Source organism: Podarcis vaucheri, assembly GCF_965113315.1.
Source record: "Podarcis vaucheri genome assembly, chromosome: 10".
NCBI lineage: Eukaryota > Metazoa > Chordata > Lepidosauria > Squamata > Lacertidae > Podarcis > Podarcis vaucheri.
The window spans coordinates 42,548,259-42,568,303 of NC_138748.1; the positions used below are offsets into that span (position 1 = coordinate 42,548,259).

The 20,045-nt window shown below is 40.4% G+C and overlaps 2 protein-coding genes and 1 long non-coding RNA gene across 4 annotated transcripts in view; 2 read left to right on the top strand and 1 right to left on the bottom strand.

The window, feature by feature from the left end:
- The window catches only part of UBN2 (ubinuclein 2), a 41,310-nt gene extending 34,829 nt beyond the window's left edge, over positions 1–6,481 (top strand). The window contains exons 14-17 of one of the 2 annotated variants that reach the window (XM_082239991.1): positions 807–2,342; positions 4,648–4,894; positions 5,678–5,767; positions 6,268–6,481. In XM_082239991.1, the coding sequence (XP_082096117.1) occupies positions 807–2,342; positions 4,648–4,894; positions 5,678–5,767; positions 6,268–6,317 (1,923 nt within the window). In that variant the 3' untranslated portion in view covers positions 6,318–6,481. The remainder of the gene's footprint in view (positions 1–806; positions 2,343–4,647; positions 4,895–5,677; positions 5,768–6,267) is intronic. The other variant, XR_014223963.1, reaches the window with a different exon arrangement.
- Positions 1–20,045, bottom strand: part of LOC309541852 — a 32,285-nt gene that overhangs the window by 6,507 nt on the left and 5,733 nt on the right. The window contains exon 3 of the long non-coding RNA XR_014223967.1: positions 6,232–10,382. This is a non-coding gene — a long non-coding RNA (uncharacterized lncRNA). The remainder of the gene's footprint in view (positions 1–6,231; positions 10,383–20,045) is intronic.
- Positions 18,492–20,045, top strand: part of LOC309541840 (putative RNA-binding protein Luc7-like 2) — a 28,974-nt gene continuing 27,420 nt past the window's right edge. The window contains exon 1 of the mRNA XM_082240021.1: positions 18,492–18,665. Coding sequence (XP_082096147.1) covers positions 18,534–18,665 — 132 coding nt within the window. The 5' untranslated portion in view covers positions 18,492–18,533. The remainder of the gene's footprint in view (positions 18,666–20,045) is intronic.

Here is a 20,045-nt window from a genome sequence, read left to right on the forward strand (position 1 = left end):
CACTATCCTCAAAGTCAGACTTCCTTTTGATGTCCATTCCTGGTCGGTGGAAAAGAGATATCAGAAAATTGATTGTGGAAATAAGAATAGTGGGAACCTTTAATCATTCCTCAAGCCCTATATATATTTAAAATCACAGCCCCATGTTCACTTAAGATATGGAGCAGACCCATATTGAGTCTCATGCTCTACCGACTGAGCTATCCCCATATGTCTACTATTATCACATTTTTTCTTGAGTCTCAATTTTATACCCTGCCATACTTTGTAATGGAAACTCAAGGTAGAGAACAATATAAAAACAGTTAAATTACAATGGAAAATGGACCGCAATATATACTAGTAACATTTAAAATAAAGCCATTTAACCCAACCTGATCAAGTCAAAAACGGAATTAATTATTTTTTTAAAATAACACAATTTATGGTTCATGCATGCTTTCTCATGGACTGAGTTCCAAAAGTGAGAAACATCACAGCATGTCCTAAACAAATTTATTTCTTGGACAGAAGGTATTTAGAACAGAGCACCTGTAGCAGGGCTTGGTGGCCTAATATGGGAGTAATCTCTCTTTTTAACAGATTCAGTCGTAGATTTAGGGTTTCTTTTAAGTAACTACACCCTGCAGGGCTTAAAAAATTAAAACTGATAAGCAAGTATACTTGTTTTTGCAATCTGGTATCAAATAAACTACAGTAATGGAACCATGCATGATTACAAACAGGCAAAACACAAGCATTCTTTGAAATTTCTTCCTTCTTACTTGCAGAATGATATTTTAATTTTCATTATTTCTTCACACTAGGATTCTAGTCCAAAGAAGGAACAAAGAGTCTGTACCCCTTTTACTTCAGCTTGTGTTCCTGCTTCAAGTACCAGCACACCTGTCACTGCCCTGGCCAGTTCTAGCTGTAATCCTACTCCGGAGACCATCTGCCTAGATGATTCACTGGATGAAGATCTCTCCTTCAATCCACCATCATTGGAATCCATTTCTGATGTTCTGGCTGTTATTAACAATGGAGCCAAGAGTTCTCCTGTTGTGCCCTCTGTAGAGACACCAACTTCAAGACCTCGGCCTGGGCTGAGAGAAGAGAAGTTAGCAAGTATAATGAGCAAGTTACCTCTGTCATCTTCAAAAAAGGTAGAGACTGTTCAGACACCACATTCTTCAAGTCTTATAGCTGGGCACACAGGACCAGGACCAAAGAAATCCCAGGATTTACTTCAGACTGGTATCTCTTCAGGCCTTATTGCTGGGTCTTCAATTCAGAATCCCAAGGTTTCATTGGAGCCCTTGCCAGCCAAGCTTCTGCAACAAGGATTACAGAGGTCAAGCCAGATTCAAGCTGCTTCCTCTTCACAGGCCCACATTTCTTCCTCCTGTAAGATCCAAGCCACAGCTTCCTCTGCTTCTCAGAGACCAAAGGATACTTCTGTCCTTGTATCCTCTTCAGAAGCCCATGGTTGTGGCTCTTCAGCATTACAAATAACAAAGGTTCACCAGCAGTCAGCTGCCCAACAAAAATATGTGTCTCCTCTACAAGCAACTATTAGTAAATCTCACACCAATCCTGTGGTGAAACTAAGTAGCAACCCTAAACTCTCTTGTTCATCCCCAATTACCAAGACATCAGATAAACCAGTAGCATACCGCCTGACTAGCACCTTGTCTGGGAGTAGTTCCCAGATGGCTCACCCACTTGTGTCTCGGACAGCATCCAGCACCTCTACCTCTAGTAACTATTTAGCCAAGACCATGGTATCACAGGTTTCTGCCCAGGGTTTCAAGCCTCCTTTCTCCATGGTTCCTTCCCCCAAACCTGCTGCCTCTCCTAAGCCCACAGCACCCAAGCCTTCTGTAACCCCCAAACCTATTGTGTCACCTAAACTATCCTCATCAAGGTCCACTTCAACACCCAAGCCTGTATCATCTTCCAGTTCTTCCAGTTCAAGTGCACTAGTATCCCAGAGTAGTCACTCTAGCAGCAACAATTCCCTTCACAAACAGCCCAGTGGAGCAAATGTCAGCAGACAGTCTCCTACAATTAATTTGCTGTCCTCTAACCGCACCTCAGGCCTTCAACCAGCAAAGAACCCTCAGGCTCCTTCAAAATTGTCCAACTCTTCTGCCTCTGGAACTGTTGGCAAAAGCAACTTAAGTGGAGTTGGAATGAATGTACCTGTCAACAGAGGCAGCAATCTTAATTCAAGTGGAGCTAATAGGACTAGTATCTCTGGGGCAGCAGGAAGTGGAACACAGGGTGCTACTAAACAATTGTCAACTCCACACAGACCATCTTCTGCCTCAGGGTCTACAGTTATACCAGCCAGTGTGCAGGTATGTGTTGAATGTGAAAGCTCATTATAGGCATAGCATGTGTATTCTATTTTGGGCTATTTATCCTTCCTCATAAATGTAATTACACTAATAGTGCAATTCTCTACATGTCTATTAAGAAGTAAGCCTCACTGAGTTCAGTGAAACTAACTCTTTAACTTAGCATGTGTAGGACTACATCCTAAATGTATATAGACAGCTTCACACTGATGAGATGATATGAAGCTCTAAAGTTCAAAAGAGACAACTTGCACCCTAAGGGTGGAACTGCACATTGTGTGACACTGAAAACAGCAGCCTATTTTGGCTTTTACTCAGTAAAGTGTAGGATTGCTCACCCCATTTTGCGGTGTGATTATTTTGTGCATTTCTCTGCCCTGCCAGTGGCAGCAAGTGATGTGAGATAGGGGTATATATGTGATTTGTATCCCACATATCCCTTATGTGATTCACATAGAATAAGTGATATATTACAATAGAATTTATTATATTTGAAGTAGGTGGGGAAAACCCTAGTCACTCTTGGCATAAACGACACATTTGTTTAGCACAATACACAGTGGGAGCAAACTTCAGCATATTTACAGTAGCATGTTGAGATTTGTTTCAAAGGCTTAAGAGAAAAGGCTAATTCACATTACATGGAAAAAGCAGTTTCATGTGAGAAACTCTTTTTCATTTTTCATTTCCCTCTGTTTTCTTATTTTAATCAACTTGTTCTATCTTTTTGTTATAAAAGTGTTATTTTAAATTTGTATATTACTTTAGACTTGAACATAACCCAGATATGCAAGCCAAAAGAATTCTGGTGCTACAGTGTTTTCTGTGATGTTTGCTGCAAGTTCTATCTTCTAATATTCATTCTAGTCTATAATTTCATATAGGGAATAGGCCTCACCATCTCATGAGTTAAACACATCTGAGTTAGTCCATATTGTCAGTCTGAACAGTTTTAATCAATGGCGCCTGTCTGATATTTTATTACTCTTCTGTTGTATCCTGCCATAATTTAAGCAGCAATCATTTCTATTTCCTTAAATGTAGCATTACTTAAAGTAAAGCATTGCTTATAAAAGCAACTGTTCCTAAAATTAATATTTATTTGCTCCATTCTTCTATATAACTGCTTCAGACTCCATGTCTACTACCATTTTCTTACTGAGGGGCCTTGGGCTGAAAAAGCAGCTAATACTATGTTTGTCAGCCTCCCTTTCATCCAATGGTAGGACCTACAGCCAGTGTAGCTATACTGTAAGCCTTCTTACCTTCATCTAAAAGCCTAATTTGGCTTTCACTGTAATATTTTCTGCTTCTGCATTTCCTCCTTTGTGTATGAAATCTTCCAAGAGCTTTCTGAACTTCATACATTCATACCATTTTATGTAGTCCTTTTCAGCATTTACTGTGTTAGTTTCTAGAGCATCCGTTTATTGACACACAGCTGGCTTGCACATAATGCTAAGCCAAAAAGGTCACAAATGTGTGAGGGTTCCTGGGGAGGAGATTGCAGCCGCTGGCTATTACCAGCAGCATACTGCAGCACTACCTTCCACTGACCCATAGTTTATTGTGCAAAGCTGGTAGCTCAACAGTTGCAGAGCCTGGCATAGCCTGTCAGATTGGGCCAACTCATCCAAACCCCATCCAGTATTCTCTTGCCATAGTTTTAGCACACACTCATAGATTGCTGTATTTGATTCTTGTTTGCTCTTCCTATATTTCTATGTTCAGGGTGAAGTGAGCATGTTAGAATGGTGATACATATAATAAATTATGATAACTGTAGAAATCCTTCCCTTCTTGTACTAGGGTTTCTTGGTTATAGCTGCTTTGTTCCCTAAACTGGTACTGCAATCCTGAGTACACTTACTGGGATAAGCCCCCTTGAACTCCTTGGGACTTACTTCCAAGTAAGCATACATTAAATTGTGCTATGAAATAATTTATGCCTTCAGTAACACTGTTACAAAATCTTGAATTTTAAATGTAAGTGCAATGGATGCAATGCTGTGGGAAAGAGAAGCTGAGGGAATGGTTGAAGCATTATAAAACTCTCCCATTTAAAACTATTAATTGTGGAAACAGTAACTTACACTAAAGGCAAGACAAAAAGGGAACGCAGCACTCACTGCTACCTGAATATTTTATAAAGTTGTACCAGAAGGCACATAGGCAATGTGTAGAAAAGCATGACCCTTGTTTACATAGTAAAACTTCAGATATTTATATAATTAACCTTATTTTCTTGGGTGTGTCCCAGAAAAGCTGTAAAACAGATTTAAAAGTAACACTTGTCTCTGTACAGTCAACAACAGGTGCATCATTACTGGCAAATGCTTCACCTTTGACGCTCATGACATCACCCCTGTCTGTAACCAATCAGAATGTGACATCTGCTCCATTGGCTCCTTTTGGGATGCTGGGTAGCCTTGTTCCTGTGACTGTGCCCTTTCAGTTCCCATTGGAACTACTTGGCTTTGGAACAGACACAGCTGGAGTAACAACCAACTCGGGATCTACCTCAGCGGCTTTCCACCACAGCCTAGCGCAGAGTAAGTAAGGCTAGATATTTTTCCCATCCAATTTCTTTAAGCCTCCTTTCACATAAACACTGTAATTGCAAGGAAAATGCAGGGATCTCTAGAAATACTTCACAGTTTGTAGGTGAGGGTTTTATTTTTTGGTTGCTGTTAATGGCTATTTTTAAACTCTCAATATTATGTGTGTAAATGTGTATGTTTTTCCACATTATGTGCATACTGATTTTTTAATTCCTTTCTGGATGAAGTGCCCTGTGATAATTGGAATTTGAGAAATTTTTGTTTATAAAGTGGGACAAACCCCTAACATTCTGCATCCCAGAAAATCGATTAAACTGAGCACCATAGCTTACAATCGAAAATAAGCTTTGCCTTTGATATCGTAAGTGCATCTTTTGTAAACAGTTTTTTCCCTTCTTATTTACCAAATGTAGATTTCAGTATTTTTTTGATATTAGACTTGGAACGTTTAATATTAGTTTCTTGGGAAGTCTTAAGTTGACACATTTATTTAGCTATATTTCTTGTTCCACTACCACAGGATAGCATATATTAAAAACAAAAGTGGTATCAAACAGGATATTTCCTTAAGTTGCATTCTTGGCATTTTAAACAATGTATCTGTTACATTTACTGAAAGAACATGTATATATTGAACTGGTAACCATTACTGAAGATGTTTTGGACAAAAATAAGTAAAGCTGCTTTGTGCATTTATGCAAAGTAGATTGTTTGCATCAATTAGCTCTTAATTTTTGTGGTTGTATTTGTTTTTTATTATCCACACTACTTCAGATTTACTGAAGAGTTTACCGCCTGGAGCTCAACATGCAACAGCGCTGTCTCACACACCTCTGCCTGCTCACTTGCAGCAAGCTTATACAGGTAAGGAAAAAAAACTTTTCTTTTTAAAAGAAAAAGAAAGTGAAATAACACTTTTTAAAAGTGAAAGAACAATTTTCTCATCATGGCTAAAGTCTTTTGTAATTCTACAATAGTGAAAACTGCTGTGGAATCTGTTTTTCCAACATTTCCATTATGGCAGCTGCCAGAAGTACTCCAGAAAACACTAGGACCTAACAATGGCTTCTGAGATTGCTTGAGGGCCTGTTTATCTCTACATCTCAAGGAGAATTCTCAACTTGGGATGAATTTTGGGTTTTCACCTACTTTGATTATCTGTCACTGCATATATAAAATAAGTGGAATGTACCACGTAGTGTGGCAATGAATTCCATAAAAGTGTTGCATGAAAATTGTTTTCATTGTAAAGGCTGCCAAGTGGGAATGCAGATTCCATCATATAACAGACATTTCGTGAGAGTAATTTACATAATAAGACAATTTACCTTATATGAATCCCCCCTTTCATCTTCAAATTCCAGATGGAGGCCAAAGTAAAGGGGACACTAAGTTACAGAGGAAAACCCAGTGATGTCCTGATGAGCAAGGGAGTTAACGTGGTTCTGCTTTGCTGATGGAGACTGACCAGTTGGGAAAGTGCTTACGCGGACACAGAGCTGCTGTTTCTGTCAATGTTTACATATTCTGATTCCAAGCACTGTGGTGGTGAGGAGGAGGAGAAGAAGAAAAAGAAAAGAATACTTGATCAAAGAGAGAAGGAAAAGGAGGAAAGTGTTCATGTAAAAATGGTTCATAGTTTGATATCTCCTAGTGAATTCCCAAAGCCTTTTATCCTTTCTGAATAGCTCAGAAAGGTTTGGCCAAATAGGTTCAGTTGTCAAACCTACAGCAGCACAAACCTTCTTTCAGGCTGATATCTGATAGTGGATCTGTGAAAGGAAGCTAAAATAGACATCTCTATCCATCATGCAAGTGAGGCCATACATCTGTTGTCCCCAGGGAAGCCTACAGTATATGCCAGTTAGGAACATTCTGTACAGCTTTGGATAATGTGGCATATAAAACAGAAATTGTGATTATGTAGAAAAAGCAAGGAAGAAAGTATTTTCTCCACACCAAGCTAAGGCCATTTTGTCACTATCTCTTTGAAGAGCCTAAAGATTACAGACGGGGAGGATTGTTCACCATAGGTAATGTCATTGACCAGGGTAGAGTTTTTCCCCTCTCACGATGGGAGGAAGGGAAAAGTCGGAGGGTGTTCTGTAACCATTCTTCAATTTAACTTCATATACTCAAATATAAAATGAGAACTTACTTGGCTTCATCAGACCAGATCTTGCTTTCAGTATCTTCTGAAGAAAGTCTTTTCCTGCCCTTAATCTAGCTGTAGTACTTCAGAGTTGCCTTATTTTTCATAAACATAATCCAGAAATCTCCAGTTTTGATCCTTTGTGAAGAAAGTCTTGTCTCTGGTTCTTCTCCCTCTTGTAATAGCTCTAAAAAGTCTCACACTGTATTGATTTCCAGCTCACAATAACTACATGTAGCTTGCTTTTGTACAGAATCTTGCTTTTCTCAGTACTGTTCAAAGCCTTCTCCAAAGAGTAGTTGAGGTGCCTTCAGCCTTGGCTTAAAATATGTACCTCCAGCATTCCTAATACCTGCATAGCTAGGAGGTATAAAACCTGACCCCCTTGTTGCACAGGGACACAACTTCTTTGCTGACATTCAGTTTTTGATAGCAATATGTTAGATGTTGGGGAGGCAAATCTTGTATTGCACTTCGTAATTATTACAGAAGGAATATTTGGATCAAAATATAATTTTGTTAAGAAAAATCAAGAAGGCATGAGACATCGTGCTCTTCTCTAAAAAGTATCTATTTTCTTTCACTTAAATCTTATTAAAACATTTTGACCAGTTCTAGTCTGAAAAAACTGAAAAATCTAAGTAATCTGAAAATGAAGGCCATTCTCCAATAAAGGTATATGCGCATGCAGGAGAACATGTATAGCTGGGGGTTTCTTTGAAACTTCAACTGCAAATTGGTCAAGCTACAGTTTAAGCAGACAAGCAGCTTGTCTGTTGAACAGTATGAGTGGCTGCATTAAAACTTCAGAGAAATCTTTGGCTCTTCATAGTGTTCTACCCACATATCTGTATAGCTTTATTGTATAGTGGCCTAGATCACACTTGCTGCTGCCTTCTACCAGACACGTTTTTTGTTTCCAGGTATGTTCCTTCATCTTAGAAAGCCAGATATGTTATATTTACTAATTTAGATTTCACACTAATTCTATATGTAAAAATATACATATATTTAAATAATATATAATATAAATACAGTAACTGAATGTTGGGTTGAGCCCACTAATAAATAACTTTGCACAACATCATGGAATAAAAAACTCAGTTAAATATTGAATTTTACCAAATGCAAGGTAAACAAAAGACTTTTCTAAGATATTTCTTGTAGTTTGGTAGAAGGGACTACAAACTTGCCATACTTGGTTCAGAATATATTTGGCTGGTTCATTCCCCCAAACCTTAGAGTCCCCAAACTATTAACTGGTATATTTTCTTCTCTTACTCATTTTGCTGACCCTTGAGATAAAAGTAAAAACTTCCTTGTTCACCACAGCATATATTCCATGCATAAACATACAAAATCTTACATTCTCTGCAAGCTTGTTACTATAGTGTTGGCTTTCCCTTGTAGCAATTTAAAGCCTGCATTGCAAATTAAGTATGTTTTTGAATCCTTTTTTAATGTATTTTGAAAGTGTGACTATATTGAGAAAAATAAAAGTAATAAATCCAGTTATTGCTTGAGTGAGATAGAAATGTATTTTCAGTAAAATACCATCAAATGTGAGGTTACATTGGCTTAACTTGAAGGAATTTAGTGAGAATTTGGCATGTGATGAGTCTGCCTTTGCGGATCTTATTATGAACACTTAAATCTTAGGCAGGCAATATTCCTTTTCCCCCTCTGTTCATTCTAATATGCAGTAGGAGAAAGTATGGAGGTCAAATGTTTTTCTGGCAGACTTAGTTTTTTGCTTCCAGGTGTTTATCACGGATAGAAATATTGTACCAAACAATTCATTTATGTCACTTTTTCCCTTTTAAGCTCTTCTGTATTTATAAAGCAAAATTTTAGTCCATGGTTAAGCTACTGAAAAATGAAATTTCCTCCTTTAGAACAAACTAGCACAAATTGCCTGCCCCTTCAGTATAGCTCATGCGTATTCTAATAATATATTACATCAGTGAATGAGTTGATTGGTCAGACTACACAGTCATTCATCCCGCCACAAAAAAGTCAAACAGGAATAAGCTGGGCATACAATGTGAACTCTCAGATGATCAAGTTTCAAAAACAGCCAGCTGTAAGTATCAGAAGACATTGTGACACCAGTAAAATAATGATGGATGCCAACTCTGCACTGTGTGCACAGTAAAGGGGAAAAAAGATATTGGAATGAATCAACACAGTGAAGTGCAGCATTTTTAAAAAAATTAAAAGATATAGGCACATGAGCTGAATAGTTGGATCTAATGAATTGGCTAGAAAGAGGATAAATAGCATTCTAATGCGGTTTAATTTGATGAACTTCCTGCATAGTAAGATTCCATTTAGTTGTGTGATGTTTTTAAAGGTCTTCGAGAATTCAAGTTGCTCTTGTCCTAACCCCCTCAGTATTCACAAGCAATAAGTCAAAGCTGTTATTCTGGGCAGCTGAGCTGAACCAGGAACTAAAATGGCAAGCTCACTCTGAGCCTCATATACAAGCAATAATTTTCAAGTACAGGTTTGGAAATTGAATATTATTTAAATTATGCCTTCTGCTATGTGTGCTTAACCTTATGGGAACACACTAGCAATTTCCAGGTTATCTGGAATTTATCCAAAATCTAGATAAAGGATACAGGCATTGAACTACAAGATGCAAAAACGTCAGTTGTCTTAACAATATATTGTTCTCCTCCAACCTTAAGATACAAGTTGATGGTTTAAATTCTTCCTTTTTGTTCAGACTTTTATAGCTGCTTGTCTCCCGGAAGATGGTTGGGAATTTTGTCAAAGTCCCAGGTGTGGGTGCTGTGGGTTTGACATCTGTTTTATTAAATAAGAAGTGACTTTTAATTTATCCAGTAGTATAGGCTGGAAGTGGGGTAGACAAGCAAGATGACACTTCTTTCCATTTTTAGCAGTCTAATCCAACCTCTGCATAGCCTCTCCACTTGGTACAAAAGTAAAGATTCTGCAATTCCGAAGCTACCATCAGTTATACGGAACCATAATCATCTGACAGATAGTCTCTTAATACTCCCAACTGTCTTATGTTTGCTGCTACAGGAAAGAACTTTTGGCTATATTTATAAGTAAATTTAAATCTAGTTTACAGATTGGTTTTAGAGTTGGTTGCCCACGGGAAGATTAGAATGTCTTGATTTATTGGAGTGCATTGGCAACAGATATAGTGACTGCGCTTATTTTTTTATTTTGGGACTTTTCAGGATAGTATTGCAGGGAAGAAGCAAAGCCTGCAGTCAGGCTAAGCTTTGGAAGGTTTTCACCCAGGTCTCTTCCAGTGTTGGTCATTGTAGAATTGCTTGCTTTTTCTATTTTCTAAAAACTAAACACAAAGGTAAACAACTGATCAACATTTTATGCAATTTAATTTTATGGCAACGTGTAAAAGTTTTTATATAATTTGGTTCTGTCTCTGAATAGTGTGATCACTCCAACTTACTTGATTCAGGCCTTTGTCCTTTGGTTAAGTGCCTTTTGTTTTTTGTTCCCAACTTTCCTCAAAAAGTATACTCAGAGGTCCTAAAGTGCTAGGAGGTATTTGGAAGAACCTTGAACCTGCCAATATGACTTTATGCTGTTAAAATGACTTTTCCCTTCTGTAATTAGTGTGCGTAATGTTATCACTGCTGTATTATGGCATTCATTATTAGGTGCTTGCTTTCACACATGGCAGTATTCCCGACAGCCCTAATGTTTCCTATGTTTTCTGTAGCATTAATGTTTACTTACAAAGGTGAACACAGACACAGGTGAGAGTATGGTAATTAGGTGTATTTGAGCAACTGTAAGGAAATGAGTGGTTAGTTGGAAATGGGCTGAACTATTCTCACTGGAGTTTCAGGTTGCATATTAAATTTTAGTATAATAGTGCTAGTCTGATAGTGGTATAAATATTGAATAAACTTGAACTGGTATTCCTAAAGTGTGACACAATTCTCAACAAAATATAACATTCTTAGCAAAAGAAAAAGAAGAAGCACTGAACAAATTTCCCCAAGTTTTAGAAATTGTATCAAGAATTCGTATTTCTTAAATCAAACTAGCAAGGTTAATTTCAGTTCCAGCAGCACAAAAAGTGCTGGCTAAAAAGGTAGAATCCTTTTCATATTGTTCTACTCCATCTGAGGAACCTGTTCTTTGGATCTCTAGGCAGCTATCTGGTGACAGTAGTGACTAAATATTCCTACTTAAAGTGACTGTTTCCCATGCACATTGAGCTTCCCTGTGTTGCTCAGATACGTATCTAAAAATCTGTGTCAGAATTAGTCACACAAGAATCTTGCAATTAAGTAGCAAATTTGCTAAATTAAAGAGTAGCAAACTAGTTTCAAGCAAAGAATTACAACAGGATTTCACTTAATGTCAATATTTTTATGACACCTATTACTGTAAATTAATGAACTGTGAGAATAGTAAAAATGCAACCTAGCAATCAGAATAAGTAAATGTGCATTTTAAAGCTTGTTATATATTTGTAAAAAAATAATCTGGATTTTCTTTAACAGTGTATTATTTAACAAGGTTTTACTATCTCGAAAACAAATCTAAGTTCTGTCAAAATAATTCTGAATCAATGGTTGGGCACTCAGTGCTGAATATTGCTATACCTGTTTAGGTGAAGGTGGCTCATTGTGGCTGAGAGAGATATTATCTATGTAGTGAGTTAGTTTCTTCCTAATTCCAGTGCAAATATGGGAGAAGATTGTTCTACCTCTAGTCAAAAAAGGGGTTTGAACAAACTTCCATTTAGCAAGGAATGTTCTAATTGGGAGGGAAGAGAGAGACTGCCATGCCCTTGTTTGTTTGAAGCCTGAGCTATGGCCTAAAATTAAGCTTTAAGGAACTTACATTTAGGAAAAAATGAGCTTGCTCTAAACATAACTTCATCAAAGAACCCCAAAATGTGTCATTTTCTATGGGTGGAAGTATTAGGGAAATGTGGTGGTGTGGAATCAGTGTAACAGTGCAGAAATTGCCCTTACTCTTCTCTGAATCCACTTCTCAGGACCCTTTTGCTCAATTTTGCCTTTTTACAGGTCCCACCAATTTTTTGGTGGTTGAAGTTTTAAAAGAGCTTTGAGATTAAGCTAAGGAACCATTCAACTCACTCGCTCCAGGAAACGCAAGCTCCATGTTTAGACCATTTTCAGTTCTTTTCCCTAATTGAATTATCCTTTCGTTTGGCACAGCAGAAAACCAGGGTTCTCTAGTTTTATCTTACAATAAATGTTGCATTGTGGAGCAGTTCTTGTGCAGGATAAGAGTGTCTTTGTTCCATATAACAAATAATTTTCTGAAGCCTTCACCCATTCCTATTGTAGACAGTTAAATAGTGTACACGACATTCAATTATTTTTCACCTTTTTAAGGACTGAGGATTTTTCACTTGCTGTGCTGACATTTAGCAGCAAAGATAACAACTGGGTATGCTCTTTCCTGACATAAAACATAAATTGGCAGAAACAAGCAAATTCAGAGGAAGCTAAATGATAGGCATGGCACTCAATGTTTATTTAGAAGCAACTGGTTTTCAGCACAGGGGGGCAGGGATGGTCTTTGTTTTCAGCCTTTCCCTTCTCTCTACAAGGCCTTAGTTTGATTCAGTAGGCAGTAAAATAAACTATGCATATAACTAGACTTATCATTCAGTAGCACATATACATTTCCCATGCTGGTGTGACGTTTACCCAAAGAAACAAGATATAGCTTTTTGAATGTGTATACTACAGAAATATTTTTGTAACATGGAAATTAAACTAGATAAAAAGCAAAAAGACTTTCACCAGTTCAAAGCTAGTGTCATGAAGAAACTTCATGGCTTTAAGAACGATATTAAAATCTGATGATGTAATGCCTTGATTGACATTATCAGATATGCAGACATGAAACACGTAACTATGGGAGAAATATCCTTCATTACCATCAGCAAACAGAACTTGATAAATCTGCAAGTGAATGAATACCTCACCTGTACACAGAGAAATGTCAGTTGGACATTTTAACTAACTCTTCCTCTAGATAGACCCTCCTCTAAATGTAAGTCAAGTTAGAATCCTGATACTTTTCTGCCTCCTCTTGCACATTTCAGTGTTGGACCTTCTGTGGTTTAAATAATTGCCTGACTAAACTCCCTGATGTTGCAAATGGTGCACTTTTGTCATTCATTCTCAGTGTTGGAGGTAGATTCTAAGCTTTAGAGTATTTGGACTGCTAGCAAGCAAGCAAAAACTCAATTATACTTACGTTACTTTAAAATAAGCTTAACTTGACCTCAAACCTGCTGAGCAGCGTTGAATTTTTAGCATTATAAACTAGCTCTCCCCCTTTCCCCCTCTTAGCACATTCAGACCTAAACATTACATATCATCCGTTGGTATTTTCTAGGTCACAATATGTTTATTATAAGTGAGTGCCTGTGTCATTATAAATTCAGAGCATTGAGCAGAAATTATTCTGGAACAAAAGACTAAAATGCATTTCCTAATAAAGGGAATCAATCAACAGTAGAGCTTTGAAGTTTAAAGGCTAGCAGTTCTAACCTTTCTGCTGAATCATGTGTGTGTGTTTTCTTCACCTATTAACATTCACTTGGGGGAGAAGTAAGCTTTTAATACCTAGCTCAGTTGGCTATACATTTTAATAGAAGAGGTTATACAAAGTGAGGAAACTTCTACATGGTTAGCTCACTACTTGACAAAATTGACACATGAGTAGTTTTAAAAAAATACTAGTTTGTATACCCCTCCTTAATGTAACAAGCTTCCTTATCAAGTAGTGGTGCTGTAATAAACCATACTTGGCAAACACATCTAAAGCAGTAACTGTGTTCTAGGTTCCACATGTAGGCTTACTTTACTAGTTAGAACTGGAGTTTTTATGTAACTGAAGGGGAAACCTTTGGCTTCATGTGGGGAGAATACTCTCCTAAAACATCTTCCATGTGATAATGTACTCCATGCAACAAATATAAATGGCTTCTCTTAGAGAAGGGGGCTTGAGTAGCCAAACACAGCTACTTGATAACTGGTGCCAACTGCTTTTGGTTTTGCTTTTTAGGGAGATGTGTTCTACTGACGTGGCGTAAATGATTTTATCTTTTCCTCCTCTCTCAAACCGAATCTGAACACAATATTTGAATTAACTTTTTTGTAATAATCTCAGGACCTGAAAGATTGTAGCATAGTGTGTCTTAAATGATGTACTGTACCAGCCATGAATTTTGTAAATACCCCTATCGCCCTCCTTTTTGTATTTTTGTTCTTTTTTTAAGTATGTAAGGCTCCTCACTAGAACTGGTGCTTGCTTACTATCCATCTAAAACTGGAGTAGGAAAAAGGGAAAGCTGCTGTCACAATTGCCTGCCCCAGTTCTAAGTGTACGTTAAGGTTTGCTCAATTTTTAAAATGCTATTTATCTGGGAAGCAAATACTTTTACTCCTAGCACACTATATCATGGTTTGGACCTGAACAATAACATATTGAATAATATATATTTGTTCCAGAACCAAAATTGCTTGATGTCAGAAGCAAGCAATTTTCTTCATGACATGCCTGCCTCTGAAGTCCAGGAATTCCCAGTTTTCACACTTCCAAACAGGGTGCAGATTTTTATTTTTTTTGCAACAGACTTCCTCTAAGAATGCATCTGTAGTTAGCTAGCAGATATCTGATCTGAAGTGGGAGCCTTGTTCAATTGAGTGTAAGTGTTCCTGTTCTTAACTATGGCAGGGCCTTCATGAGTGTTTTCCCCCCTTTTGTATGTGTCATGTGTCTGTGCTGTATTAAATAAAGAGGAATGTACATATAAGCCCATCTGTCTTCTGCTATTTATTTATGTATTTGAAGCCATTAAAACATGCAATGTTGCTATCAAATAATGCATTTTTAAACCCAACAAAACTAACAGTATAGGGAGGACAATGTGATTTAGAGTACAATGAAAACACAAAATATCAAAGCAAAAACTAATATACCTGATCCCCAAATGATCACAAAAAAGATATTTACAGAAGCAAGAAGAGGGTTGTGTGTTGTCAAGACTACATGTGAAGAAAAATCCTCAGTCTAGGTCCAGTTGTCAAAAATGCGCTCTCGTAACAGTGCCATGTGAAGCAGCACCTTGGCTAAGAATGCAAGAGAGCAGGTAGATTCAACTAGAAGCTATACTGGACACAGGCAGGTTAGGGTCTAAAGCACTGAGCCCTAGGGCTTGCCGATCGGAAGGTCAGCGGTTTGAATCCCCGTGACAGGATGAGCTCCTGTTGTTCGGTCCCAGCTCCTGTCAACCTAGCAGTTTGAAAGCACATCAAAGTGCAAGTAGATAAATAGGGGCTGCTCCGGCGGGAAGGTAAACGGCATTTCCATGTGCTGCTCTGGTTTCTCCAGAAGCGGCTTAGTCATGCTGGCCACATGACCCGGAAAAACTGTCTGTGGACAAGTGCCGGCTCCCTTGGCCAGTAAAGCGAGATGAGCGCCGCAACCCCAGAGTCGTTCGTGACTGGACTTAACTGTCAGGGGTCCTTTACCTTTACCTTTTTACCAATACATTGAATTGGTCCTGCAAATGGATTGGGAGCTAATGAGGAAGACAGTACACCAGCATTAACTGCCAGTGCCTCTGGCAGATTTCTTTTGTATTAATTTTAATTTTGTTCCCATTGAGGCTTTTGAATACTGCACAGGCACCCTCACAATAGCACCTTGCAGTAGTCTAATCCAGATGTTACTAAGGCATACATGACTGTTCAGGTCAGACCTCACCATGGAGGATTCCAACCTAAGATGGGAAAAGACTGCTTGTAATCCAGGCATGGCATACATTATATTGTCATGTTACTGCATTATAATGTCATGTTACTGTTACTCTTTTTCCTAATACTGTACTTCAGTTGCACAGAAGTAATTGTACACAGAAGCACTATTAGAGCTTTTTCATATACAACCAGTTCCGATAGAACTGATAAACTGGTGATATTTATTGCCCATTGTAGAGCTGCCATACACTACTCAGGTGACAGGATTGTTGTGAATTGGAAATACTGTAATATGTAAAGCATCCCTTAATAAACTGTTGAATAGTTTTTAAAAAGCCACCTTGTAGGCAAATTTGGAAGCTGGAGGAATTATTAGCAGAACTGTGCTAATGAAAAAAGGGATGCATGATATTTTGCAAGCATTTTAAAACAGTGGTGCATTTTACAAGGATGGTGGTGGTTGCTGTTGTTTTGTCGTGTCTGACTCTTCGTGACCCCATGGACCAGAGCATGCCAGGCACTCCTGTCTTCCACTGCCTCCCGCAGTTTGGTCAAACTCATGCTGGTAGCTTCGAGAACACTGTCCAACCATCTCGTCCTCTGTCGTCCCCTTCTCCTTGTGCCCTCCATCTTTCCCAACATCAGGGTCTTTTCCAGGGAGTCTTCTCTTCTCATGAGGTGGCCAAAGTATTGGAGCCTCAGCTTCACGATCTGTCCTTCCAGTGAGCACTCAGGGCTGATTTCCTTAAGAATGGATGTGTTTGATCTTCTTGCAGTCCATGGGACTCTCAAGAGTCTCCTCCAGCACCATACTTCAAAAGCATCAATTCTTCGGCGATCAGCCTTCCTGATGGTCCAGCTCTCACTTCCATACATCACTACTGGGAAAACCATGGCTTTAACTATACGGACCTTTGTTGGCAAGGTTGGCTGTCTAGGTTTGCCATCGCCTTTCTCCCAAGGAGCAGGCATCTTTTAATTTTGTGACTGCTGTCACCATCTGCAGTGATCTACAAGGATGGTAGGTGAGCAAATAACTAGGAAAGAAAAGCAATGTGTTTCTAAAGCTCTGTTAAATTTATCTTGGAAGAAAAATACTGTGGTGGCTTACCTCTGAATAAACATGCAAAGGCTGTTATATGCATATTCTTTGTAAATATGTTTATGTATGAACGAAACAAACACATAAACCTTAGTGTTTAACACCCTTGCTCTTCCCGGTCTTCATTCTGCATTCAGCAAGAGGCGAATGGCCTTTAACTTAAACCAAACCACTCCGCTTTCTGCCTTAAAAGCCAGTTATGGAGAAAAGCACCTCCTATGAACGAAGAAGGGTTTTTGAGTGAAGAGAGCAGAGTTACTTCAAACTTCAAAGCACTGCCACAAAAAAGCCTGTAGCCTTGCCCTACTTTTTTATTATTCTCACACTGATTCCTCTTACTCCGAAAGGCAAGAGAAGGCGGGTGGGGCGGAGTTCCTTTGCAATGCAGAGAGCCCTTACTTAGCTCTATGGGCGCCTTCGTGTGTCTAGAAACATGTGGGGTTAACGTCCGGCATGCAAACGTCACAGTGTTGCCGGATGAGCAACCTGCGACGTATATGGAAGGGGTGGGACCTGTCTACGAAAAATGCGATGTTAGGTACAATAACAGGATTGGAAGACTTAAAACTGTGTTAGCCCCAGTGGCCTAATGGATAAGGCATTGGCCTCCTAAGCCAGGGATTGTGGGTTCGAGTCCCATCTGGGGTGAAGTTTTTTCCACCCTTTCTCCCCCTCTGTCATTCAGTTTACATTTTGATGCTGTTTGAAGAATTACGCTTCCTCTCAGCGCGGTGGTCGGAGTAAGGCGCGAAAGGGATTAACTACAGTTATACTAACGGTAACGTGAGCGACACGCAGAGTAGTCATATTCTGCTGACTCTCTCGATACTACTTATGAGTAACTTTGGCACTGTGCGGCGTGTTCATTTCACACAGCCTTTCCGCAGTAAAACTAATCATTTCACAGCCCTCGTCTCCGGCACACGGAGACTTATAGCACATTTATGGCATAAAATGTGGTGGACCCCAGCCCGCTTCATAACAGGTTTACGCCACGAATGTGCACTTGATGAACACTTTCTGGGACCCACCAGGGCTGACCACTACTGGGAGTCTATTTGCAGGCAAGGCTGGCGGTCTTTGGAAGAGCCTGGCTGTCAAGGCACCTCTGAAAGGGAAGCCTTCTGTGCTGGGAAAACCAGCGGTCCTCAGGCCGTTGTGGAACTACAATTTCCGCCGTGCCTGGCCGGAGATTTCAGGCATGGGTGTAGCGGGGCGCGGGGGCAGCTTCCCCCCAAATCGAGGAAATACATAGAAACACTTAACTGACGAATTACATCGCAGAGATCTCGGTTCTCTCTCCCCCCCCCCATAAATCCTGGTCACGCCCACGCGTTCGGAAGTTCGAGTCCAACAGCCGTTGTTTCCTCGCGCCCTGCCTGCTCATTTCGCTCCCCCACGTCTTGCCTCGGCCCCGAACTTAAGCACGAGGCTGCCGCGACGCCCACGCAGCTCACTGAGTTCGGTCGATCTCGGCTCTGTTAGCCGTCCCTGCAGGGCGGGCGAAAGGAGCTGTTCCGCGTTCCCCCCGTCGGCTGATCTCTTATTGGCTGAACCTGGAACGGGCTGCGGCGTTTCATCGGCTGAGAGGAACCGAAGTGTTTGGCCAAGATGGCGGCGCTGGGTTCGCCTCTCCGTACTTTCCGCGGTCTGCTGCGCGAGCTCCGCTATGTGCAAGGCGGCCGCTCCTACCGGGAGACGGAGGCTTACCAATATCTGAAGGAAGCCTTCCGCGCCCACCGGGTACGTTGGTGAGGAGGAGTCGGCACGGCTGTGGGGTCGCTGTGTAAACAGAATGTGTGTCCCGTAATGTCGTTTATAATGTCGACCTTCTAGGTTACGGTAATGCACGCTGCGCGCGGCTGCTGTGAATAACCATAGCGTCTAGTCTCTTCATGAAATTATAAGAGTGCATTTCGCGCCTTAGGGTCTCCGCTATCCTCTCCCTGCGGTTTTATGGGTCCAGTTCAAGTTGTTAGATCCAGTACACTGCACCCAAACAGTTTTGGTTTATATACCAACCCTCTTTTTGATGTCTGCTCCCAGCTTTTATCAGCTAAGAAAATCATCTTGATATAAAGCAATTTGAGCGAATCAGACCAATAGGGGGTCCGGTGGTAAAGAAGGCTGTCTCTGCACATGGTGTAGAGGGAAGTGAGGGACAAATGGGCTTGTCAACCTGGTAAGGGGGCCCATCTAGGAGAAGGAAAACTGATCTTAAACCTCAGCCACTTTGCAACTATCAACATTCGTGAGAAAGGCTTTGGGAGTAAACCCTGAGGAAAAATCAATACCAACTGCCTTGTGGGACATCTTCAGGAGAAGAAAAGGCTAAGAAGTAAACCCTGCCTACACCAATCTGGAGTGGAGTCCCTAAGATGGCTGGATGGTGCCTTCTACTCCTTCTGCTGGCAACTCCTGTAGTCAAGCTGGTGCCAGACATATTGCTCTGCTTTCATTTGGACTTCATTTGGACATCAGCAAGGCCGAGAGGCAGGTCTTGTCTGGTCAGCCCAGGACTTATGTACACATTGCTCAGGCTTGTGCCCCGGGAAGGTCACTTTGGTGCTACTAACATAGTGGTACCCCTGGAGGCACACTCCAGCGTCTCTAGAGCAGAGGTTTTCAACCTTTTTGAGTCCATGGCTCCCTTGACCAACTACAGGAGTGGCACTCCTATGGGGCTCAGGAGCTCAGTTATGTCACTCCTCGCCTGCAGAGCTGGCAGCCTTTCACGCTTTTTCGAACACCCTCCCTTGTGGAGTGTTCTCTCAGCCTCCTGTCCTCTCCCCTCTCCTTGGGAGTCCTCTGGGCAGCCACTGCTGCTGGCCCTGGTCTCTTGAGCTGCTCCCACTTGCTCCAAAGAGAAGTACCTCCTCAAACTGCCCCACAGGGGCCTGGGACTTATCTGTTCATTCCCAACAGCAAGGGCTGGAGGACTGGCTGGGCTCCCTCAACTGCTTGCTTGCTTACTCCAAGGCCACATCAGCTCCTGGCAACTAGCACCCCCTGGCCAGCCCAAGGCACAATTCGCCTGTGGAGCTTGTAGCCAGGGCTGCAACAAACAGCTGTGCAAGCTTTTGGTAGGCAGAGATGCAAGAGGGCATCAGAGGAGGGAGAGAA